The sequence below is a fragment of the Equus caballus genome, chromosome 30, assembly GCF_041296265.1.
Source record: "Equus caballus isolate H_3958 breed thoroughbred chromosome 30, TB-T2T, whole genome shotgun sequence".
NCBI classification, from domain to species: Eukaryota; Metazoa; Chordata; class Mammalia; order Perissodactyla; family Equidae; genus Equus; species Equus caballus.
In genome coordinates, this window is record NC_091713.1 from 8,876,838 (window position 1) to 8,894,415 (window position 17,578).

Genomic DNA, 17,578 nt, shown 5'->3' on the forward strand with positions numbered 1-17,578 from the left:
CATATCTTTTTTCATATATTGTTGGATTTAGTTTTCTAATATTTTATTTAGGATTTTGCATCCAGGTTCATGAACGAAATTAGCCTATAATTTTCCTTTCTCTTATACTCCTTGCCTGAATTTGGGTATGCAAACTTCATTTTGCTGTTTAGGACTTGAATTATTTGTTTGTGCTAGTGCTCTTTCCCCTCCTTAAAGATTGTTAAATACTGATTGTCTCTTTTTATTTAGAATATTACTCAACTTCTACATTTCCTTTTGAGTCACTTTTGAAAATCTGTATTTTTCTAGAATTTTTTTTTCCATTTAAGTTCAAAATTATTGGTCTGGAAGTGTTCATGCATCTGTTACATCTCTAATCTATGTTCCTTTTAAAACACCTAGATTGGTCTTTCCACAGTTTTTGCATTGCTGGTTCACGCATATCCTTTATGTCTCAACTCAATGCCACCTCTAAGATGCTATCTAAATGCGTTTCTCTCTATATTATCACCCAGTGTATTTCCTTCATAGTTCTTGATACAGCATAATGTTATCTTACTTATTTATTTACTTGTTAATTATCCATCTTCCATATTATAATTTCAATTAGAAGAAACTTAATTCTTGAATTCCAAATTAGAATTTGAATATAGAAGGTAGGCATCTTGACTATAACCCTAGTTTCTAACAGTGGCCTGATATAAAGTAGATGTATAATAAATATTTGTTCAATCAATTGTGAAAACCTGTTGGCATATGTGTTGCCAAAAAAACTAAGGTAAATCTATACTCATTCTGTATGTAGTTATCATAAAGTTGCATTTCTGAATAAGTCTTCTTGCTAAAAATGGCAAACAGCTTTTGTGTAATGTCCAAAAGTTTATTTAATAGTTCTACGCATATTGGCATATAAGCTTGAAACTATATATTTATTTGAATATAGTGGAAAATTGTGTTAGTTCATTATGTTTGTCTTAGGAGACTGATTTTTACCCACAATGTTGGCGATAATTAACTCACTATGCTATTATTAATTTAGCTCTAATTAACCCAACTGGGTTAAAAAAAAACTATGCAAATATTCTTAAAAGGAACACAGCTTAAAAAGGAAATACATGAAAATATATTTCTTCATGAAAAATGTATTTATAAGTAAGATAATGTGACTTACAGCAGTTCAAAACAATGCAAAATCTCAATTTGTTGAGCAGAATGGATTCCCCAGCTGATAAGCTTTTAAGTTATCTCTACCTTTTTTTTTTGCTTGCAAGATATTCTTTAAAAATTGAAATTTAAAAAAATTTCAGCTTTATTGATGTGTAGCTAACAAACAAAATTGTCAGATATCTAAAGTGTACATCACGGTGATTTGATATACATACATATTGTGAAAGTATCCCCCTCCCCAAAACCTGGTTAATTAACACATCCGTCATCTCACATATTTATGTGTGTGTGTGTGAGAGGACATTTAAGTTCTGCTCTCAGCAAATTTCAGTTACACAATACAGTGTTATCAATAGTCACCACATTTTACATGAGATCCTCAGACCTTGTTCATCTTATCCTGAAAGTCTGTACCCTTTTGCCAACCTCTCTGTATTTCAACCTCCTGTCTCCCTCAGTTCCTGGCAAGCCCTTTTCCACTCTCGGTTTCTCTGAGTTTGACTTTTTTTAGATTCAGCATGTAGGTGATACCATGCAGTGTTTATTCATCTTGTCTTTCTCTGTCTGGCTTATTTTACTTAGTAAAATACCCCCAAGCTCCATCCATGTTGTTATAAATAACGAGATTTCCTTCTTTCTCATGGCAGAATAATATTCCATTGCATATATCTATAATATCTATATTCTTCTTATCTTCTTTATTCATTCATCCATTGATGGACACTTACGTTGTTTCCATATCTTGACTATTATGAACAATGCCGCAGTGAAAACAAAAGTGCAGATACCTCTTCATCATCCTGTTTTCATTTCCTTTGGATATATACCTAGAAGTGGGATTCCTGGATCATATGATAGTTATATTTTTAACTTTTTGAGGAACCTCCATACTGTTTTCCATTGCACCAATATACATTTCCACCAAGAGTGCACAAGGATTCCCTTTTATCCACATCTCCGACAACACTCGTTAACTCTTGTCTTTTTGACAATAACTGTTCTAACAAGTGTGAGGTGGTATCTCAGTGTGGTTTTGATTTGCATTTCCCTGATGATTAGTGATGCTGAGCACCTCTTCATGTACCTGTGGCCAGTTGTATGTCTTCTTTGGAAAAATGTCCATTCAGTTCCTCTGCCCATTTAAAAATTGTATTGTTTGTTTGTTTTGCTATTGGGTCATATGAGCCTTTTGAATATTTTGGGTATTAACCCCTTATCAGATATTTGATTTGCAAATATTTTCTCCCATTCTGTATTTTACCTTTTCATTTTGTTGATGGTTTCCTTTGCTGTGCTGAAGCTTTTCAGTTTGATGTAGTCCCACGTGTTTATTTTTGCTTTTGTTGACACCGTTTTTAGTGTCAAATTAAAAAAATTGCCAAGACTGATGTCAAGGAGGTTACTGTATATGTTTTTTTCTTGGAGTTTTATGGTTTCAGGACTTATGCTCAAGTCTTTAATCTCATTTTGAGTTGATTTTTGTGTATGGTATAAGATAGGGGTCCAGTTTCATTCTTTTGCATGTGGCTGTTCAGTTTTCCCAACAACACTTATTGAAGATACTATTCTTTCCCCATTGTATATTCTTAGCTCCTTTGTCGTAAATTAATTGACCATATATGCATAGGTTTATTTCTGGGTTCTCCATTCTGTACCATTAATCTATGTTTCTGTGTTTATGCCAGTACTAAGCTGTTTTGATTACCACAGCTTTGTAGTATAGTTTGAAATCAGGAAGTGTGATGTCTTCTGCTTTGTTCTTCTTTCTCAAGATTGCTTTGGCTATTTGGGGTCTTTTGTGGTTCCACACAAATCTTAAGATTGGATTTCCTATTTCTGTGAATGGAATTTTGATAGAGCTTGCATTGAATCTGTACATTGCTTTGGGTAGTAGGACATTTTAACAATATTAATTTTTTCCAGTCCATGAGCACAGAGTATCTTTCCATTTATTTGTATCTTCTTTAATTTCTTTCATCAGTGTCTTAGTTTTCAATATAAAGGTCATTCACCTCTTGGTTAAATTTATTCCTAGGTATTTTGTTCTTTTTTATGTAAAAAAGGTTGTTTTCTTAATTTATCTTTCTGATAACACATTGTTAGTGTATAGAAACACAACAGACTTTTGTATATTGATTTTGTATCCTGCAACTTTACTGAATTTGTTGATTAGTTCTAACAGTTTTTTGGTGAAGTGTTTAGGGTTTTCTACATATAGTATTATGGCATCTGCAAATAGTGACAGTTTTATTTCTTCCCTTCTCATTTGGATGCCTTCTATTTCTTTTTCTTGCCTCATTGCTCTGGCTAGGACTTTCAATACTATGTTGAATAAAAGTGATGAGAGTGGGGGCCGGCCCTGTGACTGAGTGGTTAAGTTCATGCACTCTGCTTTGGCGGCCCAGGGTTTTGCTGGTTTGGATCCTGGGTGCAGACATGGCACTGCTTGTCAGGCCACGTTGAGGCTGCATCCCACATGCCACAACTAGAAGGATCCACAACTAAAAATATACACCTATGCGCTAGGGGGATTTGGGGAGAAAAAAGCAGGAAAAAAACCCCAATTTGCAATAGTTGTTAGCTCAGGTGCCAATCTTTAAAGAGAAACAAAAAGTGATAAGAGTGGGCATCCTTGCCTTGTTCCTGATCTCAGAGGAAAAGCTTTCAGCTTTTCACTGTTGAGTATGATGTTAGCTGTGGGCTTGTCATAGATGGCATTTATTATGTTGAAGTATGGTCCCTATATAGTCCACTTTATTGTGAATTTTTTTCATGAATGGATGTTCAATTTTGTCAAATGCTTTTTCTGCATCTATTGAGATGATCATATGATTTTTATCCTTCATTTCATTAATGTGGGGTATTACTTTGTTTGGTTTGTGAATGTTGAACCATCCTTGCATCCCCAGAATAAATCCCACTTGATCCTGCTGTATGATACTTTTAATGTGTTGTTGAATTTGGTTTGCTAATATTTTGTTGAGAATTTTTACATCTACGTTCATCAAGGATATTGACTTGTAATTTTTTTTCTTGTAGCGTTCTTGCATGTTTTTGGTGTCAGGGTAATGCTCGCCTTGCAAAATGACTTTGGAAGTATTTCCTCCCCTTCTATTTTTTGGACAAGTTTAAGAAGGATCGGTATTAATTCTTTAAATATTTTAAAGAACTCACCACAAACTATTCTTAAATGAACATACATATGCAAACACTTTACATAGTCACGCTAGTATTTCTATAGAAAGAATTCTTAGAAATTGGAATAAGTCACAGATTACATATATTTAAAATATACCTATTGCATAAATCTCCCTCCGAAATATTTTTAACCAATTTATATTTTAAATTTACCTGTTTTACCAATTTACACTCCAAATATTTCCCTCTCCCTCCCCAAACCTACATCTTCTCCTTCTTTCTTCTCCTTCTTCACCTCCCTCTTTCTGCTCTCTTTCTAATGTTTTTCTTCTCATTGCCCTTCTTTCTTTGGTTATATTACATTGGTTAGGATTATAAGGACAATGTGGGAAAACAAGTAAAAAAGGGCATACTTTTATTGTTCATGACATTAATGAGAATGTTTCATGTTTCACCAATTTATTTGTTCTTTTTTACTGTTAGTCTTATGTGTATATTTGTTTTAAGTTAAGGAAAATTTCTCCGGATTTTTTAAAATCAAGAATGGATGTTAGGGGCTGGCCTAGTGGCACAGCAGTTAAGTGTGCATGTTCCACTTCTTGGTGGCCTGGGGTTCACCAGTTCAGATCCCGGGTGTGGACATGGCACCCCTTGGCCTGCCATGCTGTGGTAGGAGTCCCACGTATAAAGTAGAGGAAGATGGGCATGGATGTTAGCTCAGGGCCAGGCTTCCTCAGCAAAAAGAGGAGGATTGGCAGCAGTTAGCTCAGAGCTAATCTTCCTCAAAAAAAAAAAAAAAAGAAAGAATTGATGTTGGATTTAATAAAAAGTTCTTTTCACACCTGTTGTGACAATTAGGTAGTTTTTCTCCTTTAATCTATTACTATGGTAAATTAAATTAATTTCCTCATGTTGAAACATCTTTGCATATGTGATCATGTTCTAGAATTTCTTTAAAGTAGTGTTGATTTTAATATAGTAATATTGTATCTGTATTAAAAAGAGAAATTGATCTAATTTTATGCTCTATATGCCCAATTTTTAATATTAGGGTTACGCTAGTCTTATGTAATGAATTGGAAAGATGTCTATATTCTTAAACATATGGAATAGTTTAAATAATATAGAGATTGTTATTTTATGCCTCTAGGCTTAGAATTTGTTCACAAAACCATCTGGGCTGGGTGCCTTGGAGAAAGAGATTAATTTTCTTACCATTTTCACTTTTATGTAACTTTAAAAGATAAAGACTTTCTAAAAAACAAGTGACATCAAAGTCACCACATAACATTTAAAAAATAATTCCTTAATATAGTCAAATATCTAGACAGTCTTTAAATTAAATATCTTTTAATTTATAGATTCCTCTACCTTTTGTTCTTTTCTTGCCTTGTAATTTAGTTTTTGAAGGAATCAGTTTACTGAGGTAATATTTTGAAGTATTAAACAATGTTCTTTTTCCCTTTCCCCTTCTCTGGCTACTGTCATACCAGCCAGGCTGACAGTATGATGCCCAAGGCTGTGCCTTCTGACAAACAGCATCAGAGGCTTCATAACGCAGGGTGACAACTTTCACTAAAATAGTCTAGCCAATCACTCAAAAATAAAACAACAATAAGAAGCCCAAGAGAGGGCAGTATCTAGTGTTGCTAAAATATATTATTTAGATGACTGGTTTTCAACAAGAAAAAAAGACATGCAAAGAAACTGAAAAATGTGATCCAAACAAAGGAAAAAAGCAGGCATCAGAAACTGCCTGTTAGAGGGACCAGATGTTTAATACAACAAAGATTTCAAAGTAGCCAATATAAATACGTTCAAAGAACTGAAGGAAAACATGCCTGAAGAAGCAAAGGAAGGCACAATGTCTCATCAAATAGACGTATCAAGAAAGAGCCAGGAAAGGTTAAAAACAAACAAAACCATGGAAAAAAATGGAAGCTGTGGAGTTAAAACTATGATAACTGAAATGAAAATTTCACTAGAGGGGCTCAACAGTAGATCTGAAATGTCAGAAGAAAGAACTACTAAGCTTGTAGGATAATAGAGATTATGCAATACAAAGAAGAGGATGAGAAAAAAAATGAAGAGGAATGTATGAGCCTCAGAGCAATGTGGGACGTCACTAACTGCATCAACGTATGTATAACTGGAGTGTCAGAAGGAAACGAGAGAAAAAGAGGAGCAGAAAATACGTGAATAATAGCTAAAAACTTCCCAAATTGGATGAAAATCATTCATCTATACATCTAAGAAGCTCAACAATCTCCAAGTATGATAAATACAAAGAGTTCCACATGTATAGATTATCATAGTAAAATGCCAAAAGCCAAAGAAATGGAAAATCTCAAAGAAACCTTCCCCTGACTTCTCACCAGAAACAGTGGAGGGCAGAAGGCAGTGGGATGACATTTTCAAAATGTGGGGAATAAAATGTCAACAAAAAAATCCTACAACCAACAAAACCATTTTTCAAAAATGAAGTAGAAAGTAAGACCTTCCTAGATGCACAAAAAGGAGAGAATTTGTCATAGAGTACCTGCCTTATAAGAAATACTAAAGGAAGTTCTTCAGGTTGAAAGCAAGTCACAGGCCAGCCCCAGTGGCCTAGTGGTTAAGTTCTGTGCACTCCACTTTGGCTGCCCACATTCCATTCCCGGGCATGGACCTACACCAAACTCGTCTATCAGTGGCCATGCTGCGGTGGCAACTCACATAAAGAAAGACGAAGATGGGCAGTGGATATTAGCTCAGGGCGAATCTTCCTCAGCCAAAAAGAAAAAGAAAGCAAGTCACAGAAGACAGTAATTCAAATCCACGAGAAAAAACAAAAAGCATTGGTAAAGGTAATTATATAATTATAAAAGACAGTATAAATGCATATTTCTTCTTTTTTCTCTTAATTGACTTAAAAAGCAACTTTATAAAACAATATGTATTCAATTATATTATTGAGCCTATAACATGGAAATGTAATATATTTGCTAATAATTACACAATGGAGAGGCTATATTGGAGAAAGGAAATGACAAGAGATGGTAACTCAAATTCACAGGAACAAATGGAGAGAACCAGATATGGTAAATAAGGACATTAATATAACAAATGCTATACATATATACTGGCTCTCCTTTCTTCCTTCAGCTTCTTTAAATGACTTAAATAAATTACTTAAAATAATAATTATAACAATGTATCATTGGGTTTATAGCATATATAGATGTAATACGCATAAAAATAATAGCAAAAAAGAGGGGTAAGGAAATAGAGCTATATAGGAATACATTCCTATATGTCACTGGAATTGTTAGTATAAATCTGAATTAGATTCTGATCATATATATGTGGTCAGCCCTGGAGGGTAAACTAAGAAAATATTTCAAAAATATAGTGAAAAAAAACAAGGTAATTAAATTATTACACTAGAAAATATTCACTTAATGCAAAGGAAGCAGTAAAGGAGGAATAGAGGAACGAAAAAGACACGAGAAATAAGGAAAAATAAAGTGGCAGACACAAATCCAACTATATCAGTAACAATATTAAATATGAATAGACTAAACAGTCCAATCGAATGGCAGAAATTGTCAGAATGGATAACGAAAGAGGATCTAACTCTATGCTGTCCACAGGAGAGACATTTAGGTTCAAAAATACAGTGGAAAGTAAAAGGATGGAAAGGCAACCATAAGAAAGCTGGAGCGGCTGTACTAACATCAGATGAAATAGACCTTAAGAGAAAAAGTTACAGAAACAAAGAGGAACATTTTATAATGTCAAGATGGTCTGTCCATCTGAGAAGTATAACAGTTATAAACATAGTCATCTAACAACAGAGACCCAAAATGCATGAAGCAAAAACTGAACAGAATGAAAAGAAAAATAGACAATCCGACAACAATAGTTGGAGACTCCGGTGTACCACTTTCAGTATGGATAGAACAACTCGCAGAAGATCAACAAGGAAATAGAAGAAGACCACTATAAACCAACTAGACCCGAGGACACCTGTAGATCAGTCCACACAACGACGGCAGCCCATACGTTCTTCCTAAGGGCGCATGGAAAATTCTCCAGGACAGACCACGTGTTAGGCCATAAAACAAACCTCAATACATTTAAAAGGATTGAAGTCATACAAAGTATTTTCTCTGATCATGAAGAAATTAAATTAAGTATTTTCTTTGACAATAAATTAATAAGCTGGTACCATAAGACTCAGCAATTTCACTCCTGGGTATACACCCAAGAGAAATGAAAACATTATCTTCACATGAAAACTTGCATATAAATATTCATAGCAGCATTATTCATAATAGTCCCAAAGTGGAAACAACCAAAATGTCTATCAACTGAAGAATGAATAAATAAAATATTGGTGTATCCATATAATGGAACGTTATAGGACAATAAGAAGGAATGACATTCTGATAACATGCTACAACTTGATGAGCCTTGAAAACGTCATGCTAACTGAAAGAGGCCAGTCACAAAAGAACGTATATTGTATGAGTCTCTTGATGTGAAATGTCCAGAATAGGCAAATCCATAGAGACAGAAAATAGATTTGTAGTGCCAAAGGGTTTCTTTGTGGGTTGGTAAAAATGTTATAGAATTAGAAAGTGGTGATATTTGCATAATTCTTTGAATATACTAAAAAACATTGAATTGTGCACTTCAAAAAGGTGAATTGTGTGGTATATGAATTATATTGCAGCAAAACTGTTAAAGATAGAAAAGAAACAAATAGTGCCTTTAACTCTCCTACCTTCCTGCTAAATCAGACAAGGCCTGTAGTTTGGTTTTACAGCAGCTGTTTATCCCACCTCCTTACCCCGCAAAGTTTTATAAAGTCAGCAGAAATATTAGCTCCAGATTAACTGTTTTAAAAATATCCTCTCTCTCTGAATGGTGCCCTTTACCCATGAACTGATCTTGTGCGTCCACCAGAATTCACCTGCTTTCTCAGGCATGTCTGAAGCCCTCGTATGTGTTGCCTCTCTGTTTGGAATGCCCCCCCACCATTGGCTAACTTTGGTTTCTTTTCAGTAATGCAGATGTCACTTCTTTAGGACAGTCCTCCTCGATCCCTCCAAGCCTCAGCCGGCACACTCTCTATGTATTCCGTCGCACCTGGGCTCAACTCTGTCATAACATCTGTTTGCTTACTTGTCTCCCTCACTAAACTGTCAGGCCACTGAGGGCAGGAGTTGTATCTTGCAGCTGTGAACACCTTGCCCTGCGCCTAGGTGCTCAACAGGTGAAGAAAGGCTGTCTAAACCCCATGAGAACCTGCAAACTTCAACAGCAGCACATTTTACTCCTCAGGTGGAATTTGTGGGGGGGTGGGGTGGGCACACTGATGATGGTGATGATTGTGCCATTAGTTATACCACGGTGTCTCACTTTTATGAACCAGCAGAAAACAATATGATTGCCAAGATTTGCCACTATCCTGAATGAGGCTGTTGGATTGAGGTTTAGCTACTAATACAAATTGCAACTATAATCCAGGAGTCTGACTGGCACTTCCTGAATTGGTAACTAGTTCTCATTATCACAATTTTTTTTGTACATCATAAAAGAAGCTACTGGAAAATTACATATAAGATGTTCCATGAAATTCAACTAGGGCTTTAAAATTTTTACTTTAAGTTTCTGATTGTTACTTTACAGGTTAACTTTATATTTGAAATTTAAAAGTTAAATACCCATTCTTCATTCTTGTATGTGGAAAATAAACTTTTCTCCTCAGAATTGTATATATGATAGGTGTCTGTCCCAAAGTAGCCAACTGCTTGGTAAGTATTATCGAATTCTGTAAAAAAAAAAATCTATTTGATACATTTTACTCTTTTTATGGCCAAAATTATTCTGTAATTACATCATGTTATATTGAATTTATTATTTTAGTTAAGACATTATTTACATTTATAAATTTACCACATTTTCAAGATTCAGGTTTGTTTTTTTCCTACCATATAGCCTCCCCCCCATTGGAACTTTATGAATTATAAATAAGTCTAACATGTCAAAAATACTGTGCACAATCAGAATCCTGAATGAATTGAGACTATAGGAACACTTTAATAAATACCCTTAGTTTTAATCTCAATGAAGTACATAGTGGAGTTTCTAAAACTAGTCTGCGAGAATTATTTCTATGTGAGCCTGCCTTCAAAACAACATACTTTTTCAAGGCAGATTTCAAATGATATCTGGACGCTTTAACAAAAATTCTCTTCATAGATAGATAAATCTGACATACTCCCTCTTTTTCCCATGAGATTTAATTTGAATTGACTGGAATTATCCCTAATAAGGTGTTTTTAGAATAGGGGCAATGGTTTCATTATGGGGCATCCCCAGAATGAAAAATCAGATAATGAGAGCCAGCCTGGAATTCTGCGGCTTCCTTCTGCCCTAACCCTCCAGTGACGCTCTTGCTTAATTTCCTAGAAATATGCTAACCACTCACAAAGGAGCCTTGGAGATCGCTATGATGAGTGTCAGTTAGAGTAGAGTTGGGACTATGGGATTGTCTAATAGGAAGATTTAACCTATTTTTGAGAGTGGGGATGATAGTTAGGGAAGGCCTCCCTGAGAATACACATTTAATGATTTTGATAAAGAAATATAGCTTTGCCTGGTAAATTATAAATAATAGATTTTGTTTTTAAAGATTGGCACCTGAGCTAACATCTGTTGCCGATCTTCTTTTATTTTTCTTCTCCCCAAAGCCCCCCCAGTACATAGTTGTATATTCCAGTTGTTGAGTGCCTCTGGTTATGCTATGTAGGACGCTGCCTTAGTATGGCTTGATGAGCGGTGCCATCTCCCGCCCAGGATCTGAACCAGCAAAAACCTGAGCTGCCGAAGTGGAGCACACAAACTTAACCACTCCGCCACAGGCTGGCCCCAATAATAGATATTTTAACCTTGTTTCTGAAAATCTTATTCACTATTCAGATTTTAAATACAACTTTATTTCACATAACTGCAAAGGAAAACAGTAAATGAAGCATTCTTAATGTAGCACAGAATAAGATGGAAATAAAATATAAGTAACACATACAACAAGGTGATAGAAAAAAGGATAGGACAAGAAAAAGTTAAGACAATCACGTAAACAAGCTTAAAAACATTTTTCCATTAAGAGGGTAATTCATGGTCATTAAAAACAATTTTATAAATATAGAAAAAAATCACCACATAGAAATTATCAAAAATATAAAAAACACACTTAGTATGTTTTCTTAGGATTACTGTTATATATTCATGTTAGATAACCTGAAGTCTATATAAACTTTATTTGCAGTGATAGCATGATATTCCACTGAGTGAATTTTCATCATTGACTTAACACTCCCCTATTAAATTTAGGTAGTTTTTTCACTATTGTAAATATTATTGCCATGGACATCACCAGATATACAGTCTTTTCCACAGTTAGGTCTATTTCTTTTGATTAGATTCTCGGAAGTGTGATTACTGGGTCAAAAGTTATGAACACTTTAAAAATTCTTGATAAATATTACTAAAATGATTTCTAAAAGGACTATGACAATTTATTTTATTACTAGTAATCTATGACAGAACAAATATCACAATGCTAGTGCCAAACTTTGTATTATTATTTTTAAAAGTATTTTTCTAGTTGTAGCATCAATATATGGTTATACATGTTGTTAAATTTAATAAACATTTTTGGTCTTACTTGATTTTTCAGCAGCATTTGATATGTTGGGCTAATCTCCATTTTTGAAACACCCTCTTACTTGGCGTCCATGTTACCATTCCCTCCTGCTCTATTGGACGTCCCCAGAGCTTGACCCTAGACTCTCTTTGTCCCAGTGCTCTTCTCATAGTATATTCTCTTCCTAGGTGATCACATCCAATCACACGGCTTCAAGTATTGTCCAATCCTATAGAAGTCCTCAAATTGTATAGCCCAGATCCCAGATTTTATATCTAGTTTAAGATCCATGAATCTAATTAGATTCTTAATCTTGACTTCTGGTTGTCTGGCAAGCACATCAAACCAATATGTCCCAAACTGAACTGCTTCCTGGATGCCCTGCCTCCCAAACCTGCATTTGTAAATATTTGTTGAATAAATAAAGGAGAAAAAAATCTCACCACCAAGAAGAGAGTATAGCTCTTTTACAATACAGCTTTGAAAGAGTCCTTACACAATGAAAAGCACTTACACAATTCAGATAGAATGAACAAGAGTTACAAAGAGTCTGAGAGGGGAGAGGATTATTATGAGTGAGAGACCAAAGCCAAGATAATGGCTAGTGTGTAGTAAGTAAGGCAGAGACAAGTCCAGAAAAAGCTTAGAGAAAAGATAGGTGGGAGCCACATCATGGTAAGCATTGTAGTTCTGGGAAAATAATTTGGATCTTATTCTTAGTACAAATATTGGCAAATATTGACAGAATTTTTAAATAGAATTATAACTATTTTATTTTGAAATAGTTTGACTCACAAGAAGTGAGTCAGCTTTCCCCAATGACAAGAGCTTAAAAACCTTAGTGCATTGTCAAAACCAGGAAATTGATGTTGGTACAACACTATTAACTCAGGTACAGACCTTACTAAGATCACACCATTTTTTTACGGGCAGTCTTTTTGTTTTTGTATAGTTCTATAAAATTTTATCACATGTGTGGTTTCATGTAAGCATCACCACAATCAGAATATAGAACTATTCTACCACAGAGAAGAAACTCCTTCATTTCACCCTTCACAGTCACAGCTGCCACCGAATCTAAGTTCCGGCAGCTACTTATCTGCTTTCAGTTACTACAGCTTTGTCACCTCTAAAGTCTTATATAAATGGAATCACACAGTATGTGACGCTTTAACATTGACTTTTTAACTCAGCATCCATCCAAGATGTTAGGTGTATCAATAGTTAATTCCTTAAACATAAGAGCTAAAACTATAAAACTCTCAGAAGAAAACAGAGGAAAAGCTTCATGACGTTGGATTTGGCAATGATTTCTTGGAAATGACTCCAAAGGCACAGGCAACAAGAGGAAAAATAGACAAATTGGACTTCATCAAAATTAAAAATCTTTCATGCATCAAAAAACACTATTAACAGAGTAAAAAGGCAACCCACAAAATGGAAGAAAATATTTGCAACACACACATGATAAGGCATTGATATACAGAATACATAGAGATCTCCTAAAACTGAACAACAACAAAAACAACCCAAATAAAAACCAGGCAAAAGACTTGAATAGCATTTCCCAGAGAAGATTATAGAAATAGCCAATAAAGACATGAAAAGATGCTCAGCATCACTAATAATTAGGGAAATGCAAATCAAAACCATGATGAGGTACCACTTCACACCATCAGGATAACTATTATTAAAAAAGCAAAATAGATGGCTTCACTGGTGAATTTTATCTAACATTTAAAGAAGAATTAATGCTAATCCTTCTCAAACTCTTCCAAAAAGTTGAGAGGAAGGAACACTCCCAAACACATTTTATGAGGCTAACATTACCCTGATACCAATGCCAGAAAGAACACTACCTGAAAAGAAACTACAGCCAATATCCCTGATGAATATAGATGTAAAAATTCTCAACAACATACTGGGAAAGCAAATTCAACAGCATATTAAAAGGATCATACACGATGATCATGTGGGATTTATCCCTGGTATGCAAGGATGGTTCAACATACACAAATCAATAAATGTGACACACTACATTAATAAAATGAAAGACAAAAATAATATGGTCATCTCAGTAGATGCAGAAAAAGCATTTGACAAAATTCCACATTCATTCATGATAAAAACTTTTTCTGTGTTTGAGGAAGATTGGCCCTGAGCTAACATCTGTTGCCAATCTTCCTCTTTTTGCTTGAGGAAGATTGTTGCTGAGCTAACATCTGTGCCAATTTTCGTCTATTTTATGTGAGATGCCGCCACAGCATGGCTTGATGAGCTGTCCATGCTGCACCCAGGATCTGAACCTGTGAACCCCAGGCCACCAAAGTGAAGCGTGCAAACTTAACCACTATGCCACCGGGCCAGCCCCCCAATTCGTGATAAAAAAAATCTTTTAATGAATTTGGTATAGAAGCAATGTATCTCAATATAATAACGGCCATATATGACAGACCCACAGCTAACATCATACTCAATGGTGAAAGGTTCAAAGCTTTTCCTCTAAGATCAGGAACAAGACAGGGGTGCCCACTCTAGCCACTCCTACCCAACATAGTACTGGAAGTCCTAGACAGAGCAGTTAGGCATGAAAAAGAAATAAAAGGCATCCAAATTGGAAAGGAAAAAGTAAACTGTCTCTATCTGTAGATGATATGATTTTATATAGAGAAAACCCTAAAGACTCCACCAAAAAACTGTTAGAACTAATAAACGAATTCAGTAAAGTTGCAGGATATAAAATTAACTTACAAAAATCAGGTTTCTATACACTAACAAAAAATTATCTGAAAAAGAAATAAAGAAAATGATCCCATTTACAATATCATCAAAAGAATAAAACACGTAGGAATAAATGTAACCAAGGAGGTGAAAGGTCTCTACTCTGAAAACTATGACATTGATGAAAGAAATTGAAGAAGATACAAATAAATGGAAATGTATTGCATGATCATGGATTGGAAAAATTAATATGTTAAAATGTCAATACTACCCAAAGCCATCTATAGAGTCAATGCAATTCCTGTCAAGATTCTGATGGCATTTTCTACATAAGTAGAAAAAACAATCCTAAAATTTATATGGAACCACAAAAGACCCCGAATCACCAAAGCAACCCTGAGAAAAAAGAAAAAAGCTGGAGTCATCACACTCCTGATTTCAAGCTATGGTATAAAGATATAGTCATCAAAACAGCGTAGTACTGGCATAAAAAGAGACACATAGATCATTGGAACAGAATGAAAAGCCCAGAAATAAACCCAAACACACATGGTCAACTAATATTTGACAAGGGAGCCAAGAGTACTCAATGGAGTAAAGATAGTCTCTTCACTAAATATGCTGGGAAAATTGGATATTCACATGTAAAAGAATGGAAATATACCCCTATCTTACACCACTCACAAAACTTAACTTGAAATAGATTAAAGCTTTAAATGTAATTCCTGAAACCATAAAATTCTAGAAGTAAATAGGAATAAAGATCCTTGACATAGGTCTTTAGTGATATGATACCTAATGCACAAGCAACAAAGTAAAAAGTAAACAACTGGGACTACATCAAACTAAAAAGTTCAGCACAGCAAAAGAAACAATCAACAAAGTGAAAAGACAACATATAGAATGGGAAATACATTTGCAAGGCATATATCTGATAAGGGGTTGATATACAAAATATATAAAGGACTCACACAACTCAGCAGTAAAAAAACAAACAATCCAATTAAAAAATGGGCAAAGAACCTGAACAGACATGTTTTCAAAGAAGACATACTTGTGCCCAACAGGTACATGAAAAGATGCTCAATAGCACTAGTCATTAGGGAAATGCAAATCAAAACCACAATGAGATAACATCTTCTATATGTTAGAATGGCCGTCATCAAAAAGACAAGAGATAACAAATGCTGGTGAAGATGTGAAGAAAAGGGAACCCTTGTGCACTGTTGGTGGGGTTGTAAACTGATGCAGTCACTATGGAAAAGAGTATGGAGTGTCCTCAAAAAATTAAAAATAGAAAAACCATATAAGCCAGCCATTCCACTTTTGAGAATATATCCCAAGGAAACAAAAAGACTAATTTGAAAAGATATCTGCACCTCCACGTTCATAGCAGCATTATTTACAACAGCCAAGATATGGAAATGACCTAAGTGTCCACCAATGGATGAATGGATAAAGAAGTTGTGGCATATAGGTACAATGGAATATTATTCAACCATAAAAAAGAAGGAAATCTGCCATTTGCCACAAGATGGATGGACCTCAAGGGCATTATGCTAAGTGAAACAAGTCAGAGAAAGAAAAATACTGTATGATCTCATTTATATGTGGAATCTAAACAAAAACAAAACCAAAACCAACCAAACTCACAGAAAAACAGACCAGATTGGTGGTTACCAGAGGCAGGGCGTGGTGGGAGGGGAAATTGGAGGAAAGTTATCAAAAAAGTTATAAACTTTCAGTTATAAGATTAATAAATACCAGGAATGACATCAAGAAAACGTGATGACTATAGTTAATACTGCTGTATAATATAAATGGAAGTCATTAGGAGAGTAAATCCTAAGACTTCTCATCACAAGAAGAAAAATTTTCTCTTCTTTTACTTTTCTTTTAACCATTTCTATATAAGATGATGGACATTTGCTAAATGTATTGAGGTGAGCATTTCACAATACATGTAAGTCAAACTACTATGCTGCCCACTTTAAATTTATACAGTGATATATGTTAATTATATCTCAATAAAACTGGAAAAAATTTAAAACCAAAGTGAAAAAAAGAGTGACATCAGCAAGACAGCAGACTAGGAGTTCCTCTCAGAAAAACAATAATTAACAACTCTCCATGGATGAAAATAGCTCTGGGAGATCTCCAGAGTACAATTAAAAAGCTGCAGCAACCCAGCAGGGTACAAAAATTGAGGTTAGCACCAGAAAAGTGTAGGAAGCATTCTAATTGCATTACTCCAACCTGCAGGCCAGCACAGCTCAGTGCCAAGAGGAATCCCCTCGGCTACAACTCCCTATGAGGGAAAAGCTGCAGGGGAGCCCCAGCAGCCCTCACTGCCACCACGGGCTTCCACAGCCTTCACCAATGTGAACAGCATATAACAGCATAAATCTGATTTGGAAAGGGAACTATACAGACAAATACGGAACAATGTAACAATGCAATGGCTGTACATAAATGACTTTTACCCCTAATATAAAAGTTAAAAGAGAAAAATTTGTTAATGGATGCACAGCATAAAAACAAGTAAACTCTGACTACAAGAACACAAAGGGTGGGTAGTAAAAGTATAGTTTTGTTTGTGACTGAAGTTAAGTTGTTATCAACTTAAAATAAGCAGTCTAACTACAAGATATTTTATATAGGCCTCAAGGTAATTACAAGCAAAAAACCCTATAATGGATATACAAAAGATAAAGAGAAAAGAATCAAAGCCAAGCACAACAGCAACAAAACATACCAAATAGCAAAGGAAGACAGCAGGAGAGGAAGAGAGAAACAACAGAACTGCCAATCAGACAGAAAATCACCAACAAAATGGTAATATGACGTCCTTACCTATCAATAAACACTTAAATG

The 17,578-nt window shown here is 34.9% G+C and overlaps 1 protein-coding gene across 15 annotated transcripts in view; it reads right to left on the reverse strand.

Annotated features, from left to right (window-relative positions):
* Positions 1–17,578, reverse strand: part of CATSPERE (catsper channel auxiliary subunit epsilon) — a 263,745-nt gene that overhangs the window by 123,194 nt on the left and 122,973 nt on the right. For 6 of the 15 annotated variants that reach the window (XM_023632530.2, XM_070255684.1, XM_070255678.1 and 3 more), the window contains one exon: positions 9,999–10,105. The exons of the other annotated variants lie outside the window; for them this stretch is intronic. In XM_023632530.2, coding sequence (XP_023488298.2) covers positions 9,999–10,105 — 107 coding nt within the window. The remainder of the gene's footprint in view (positions 1–9,998; positions 10,106–17,578) is intronic. 15 annotated transcript variants of the gene reach the window in all.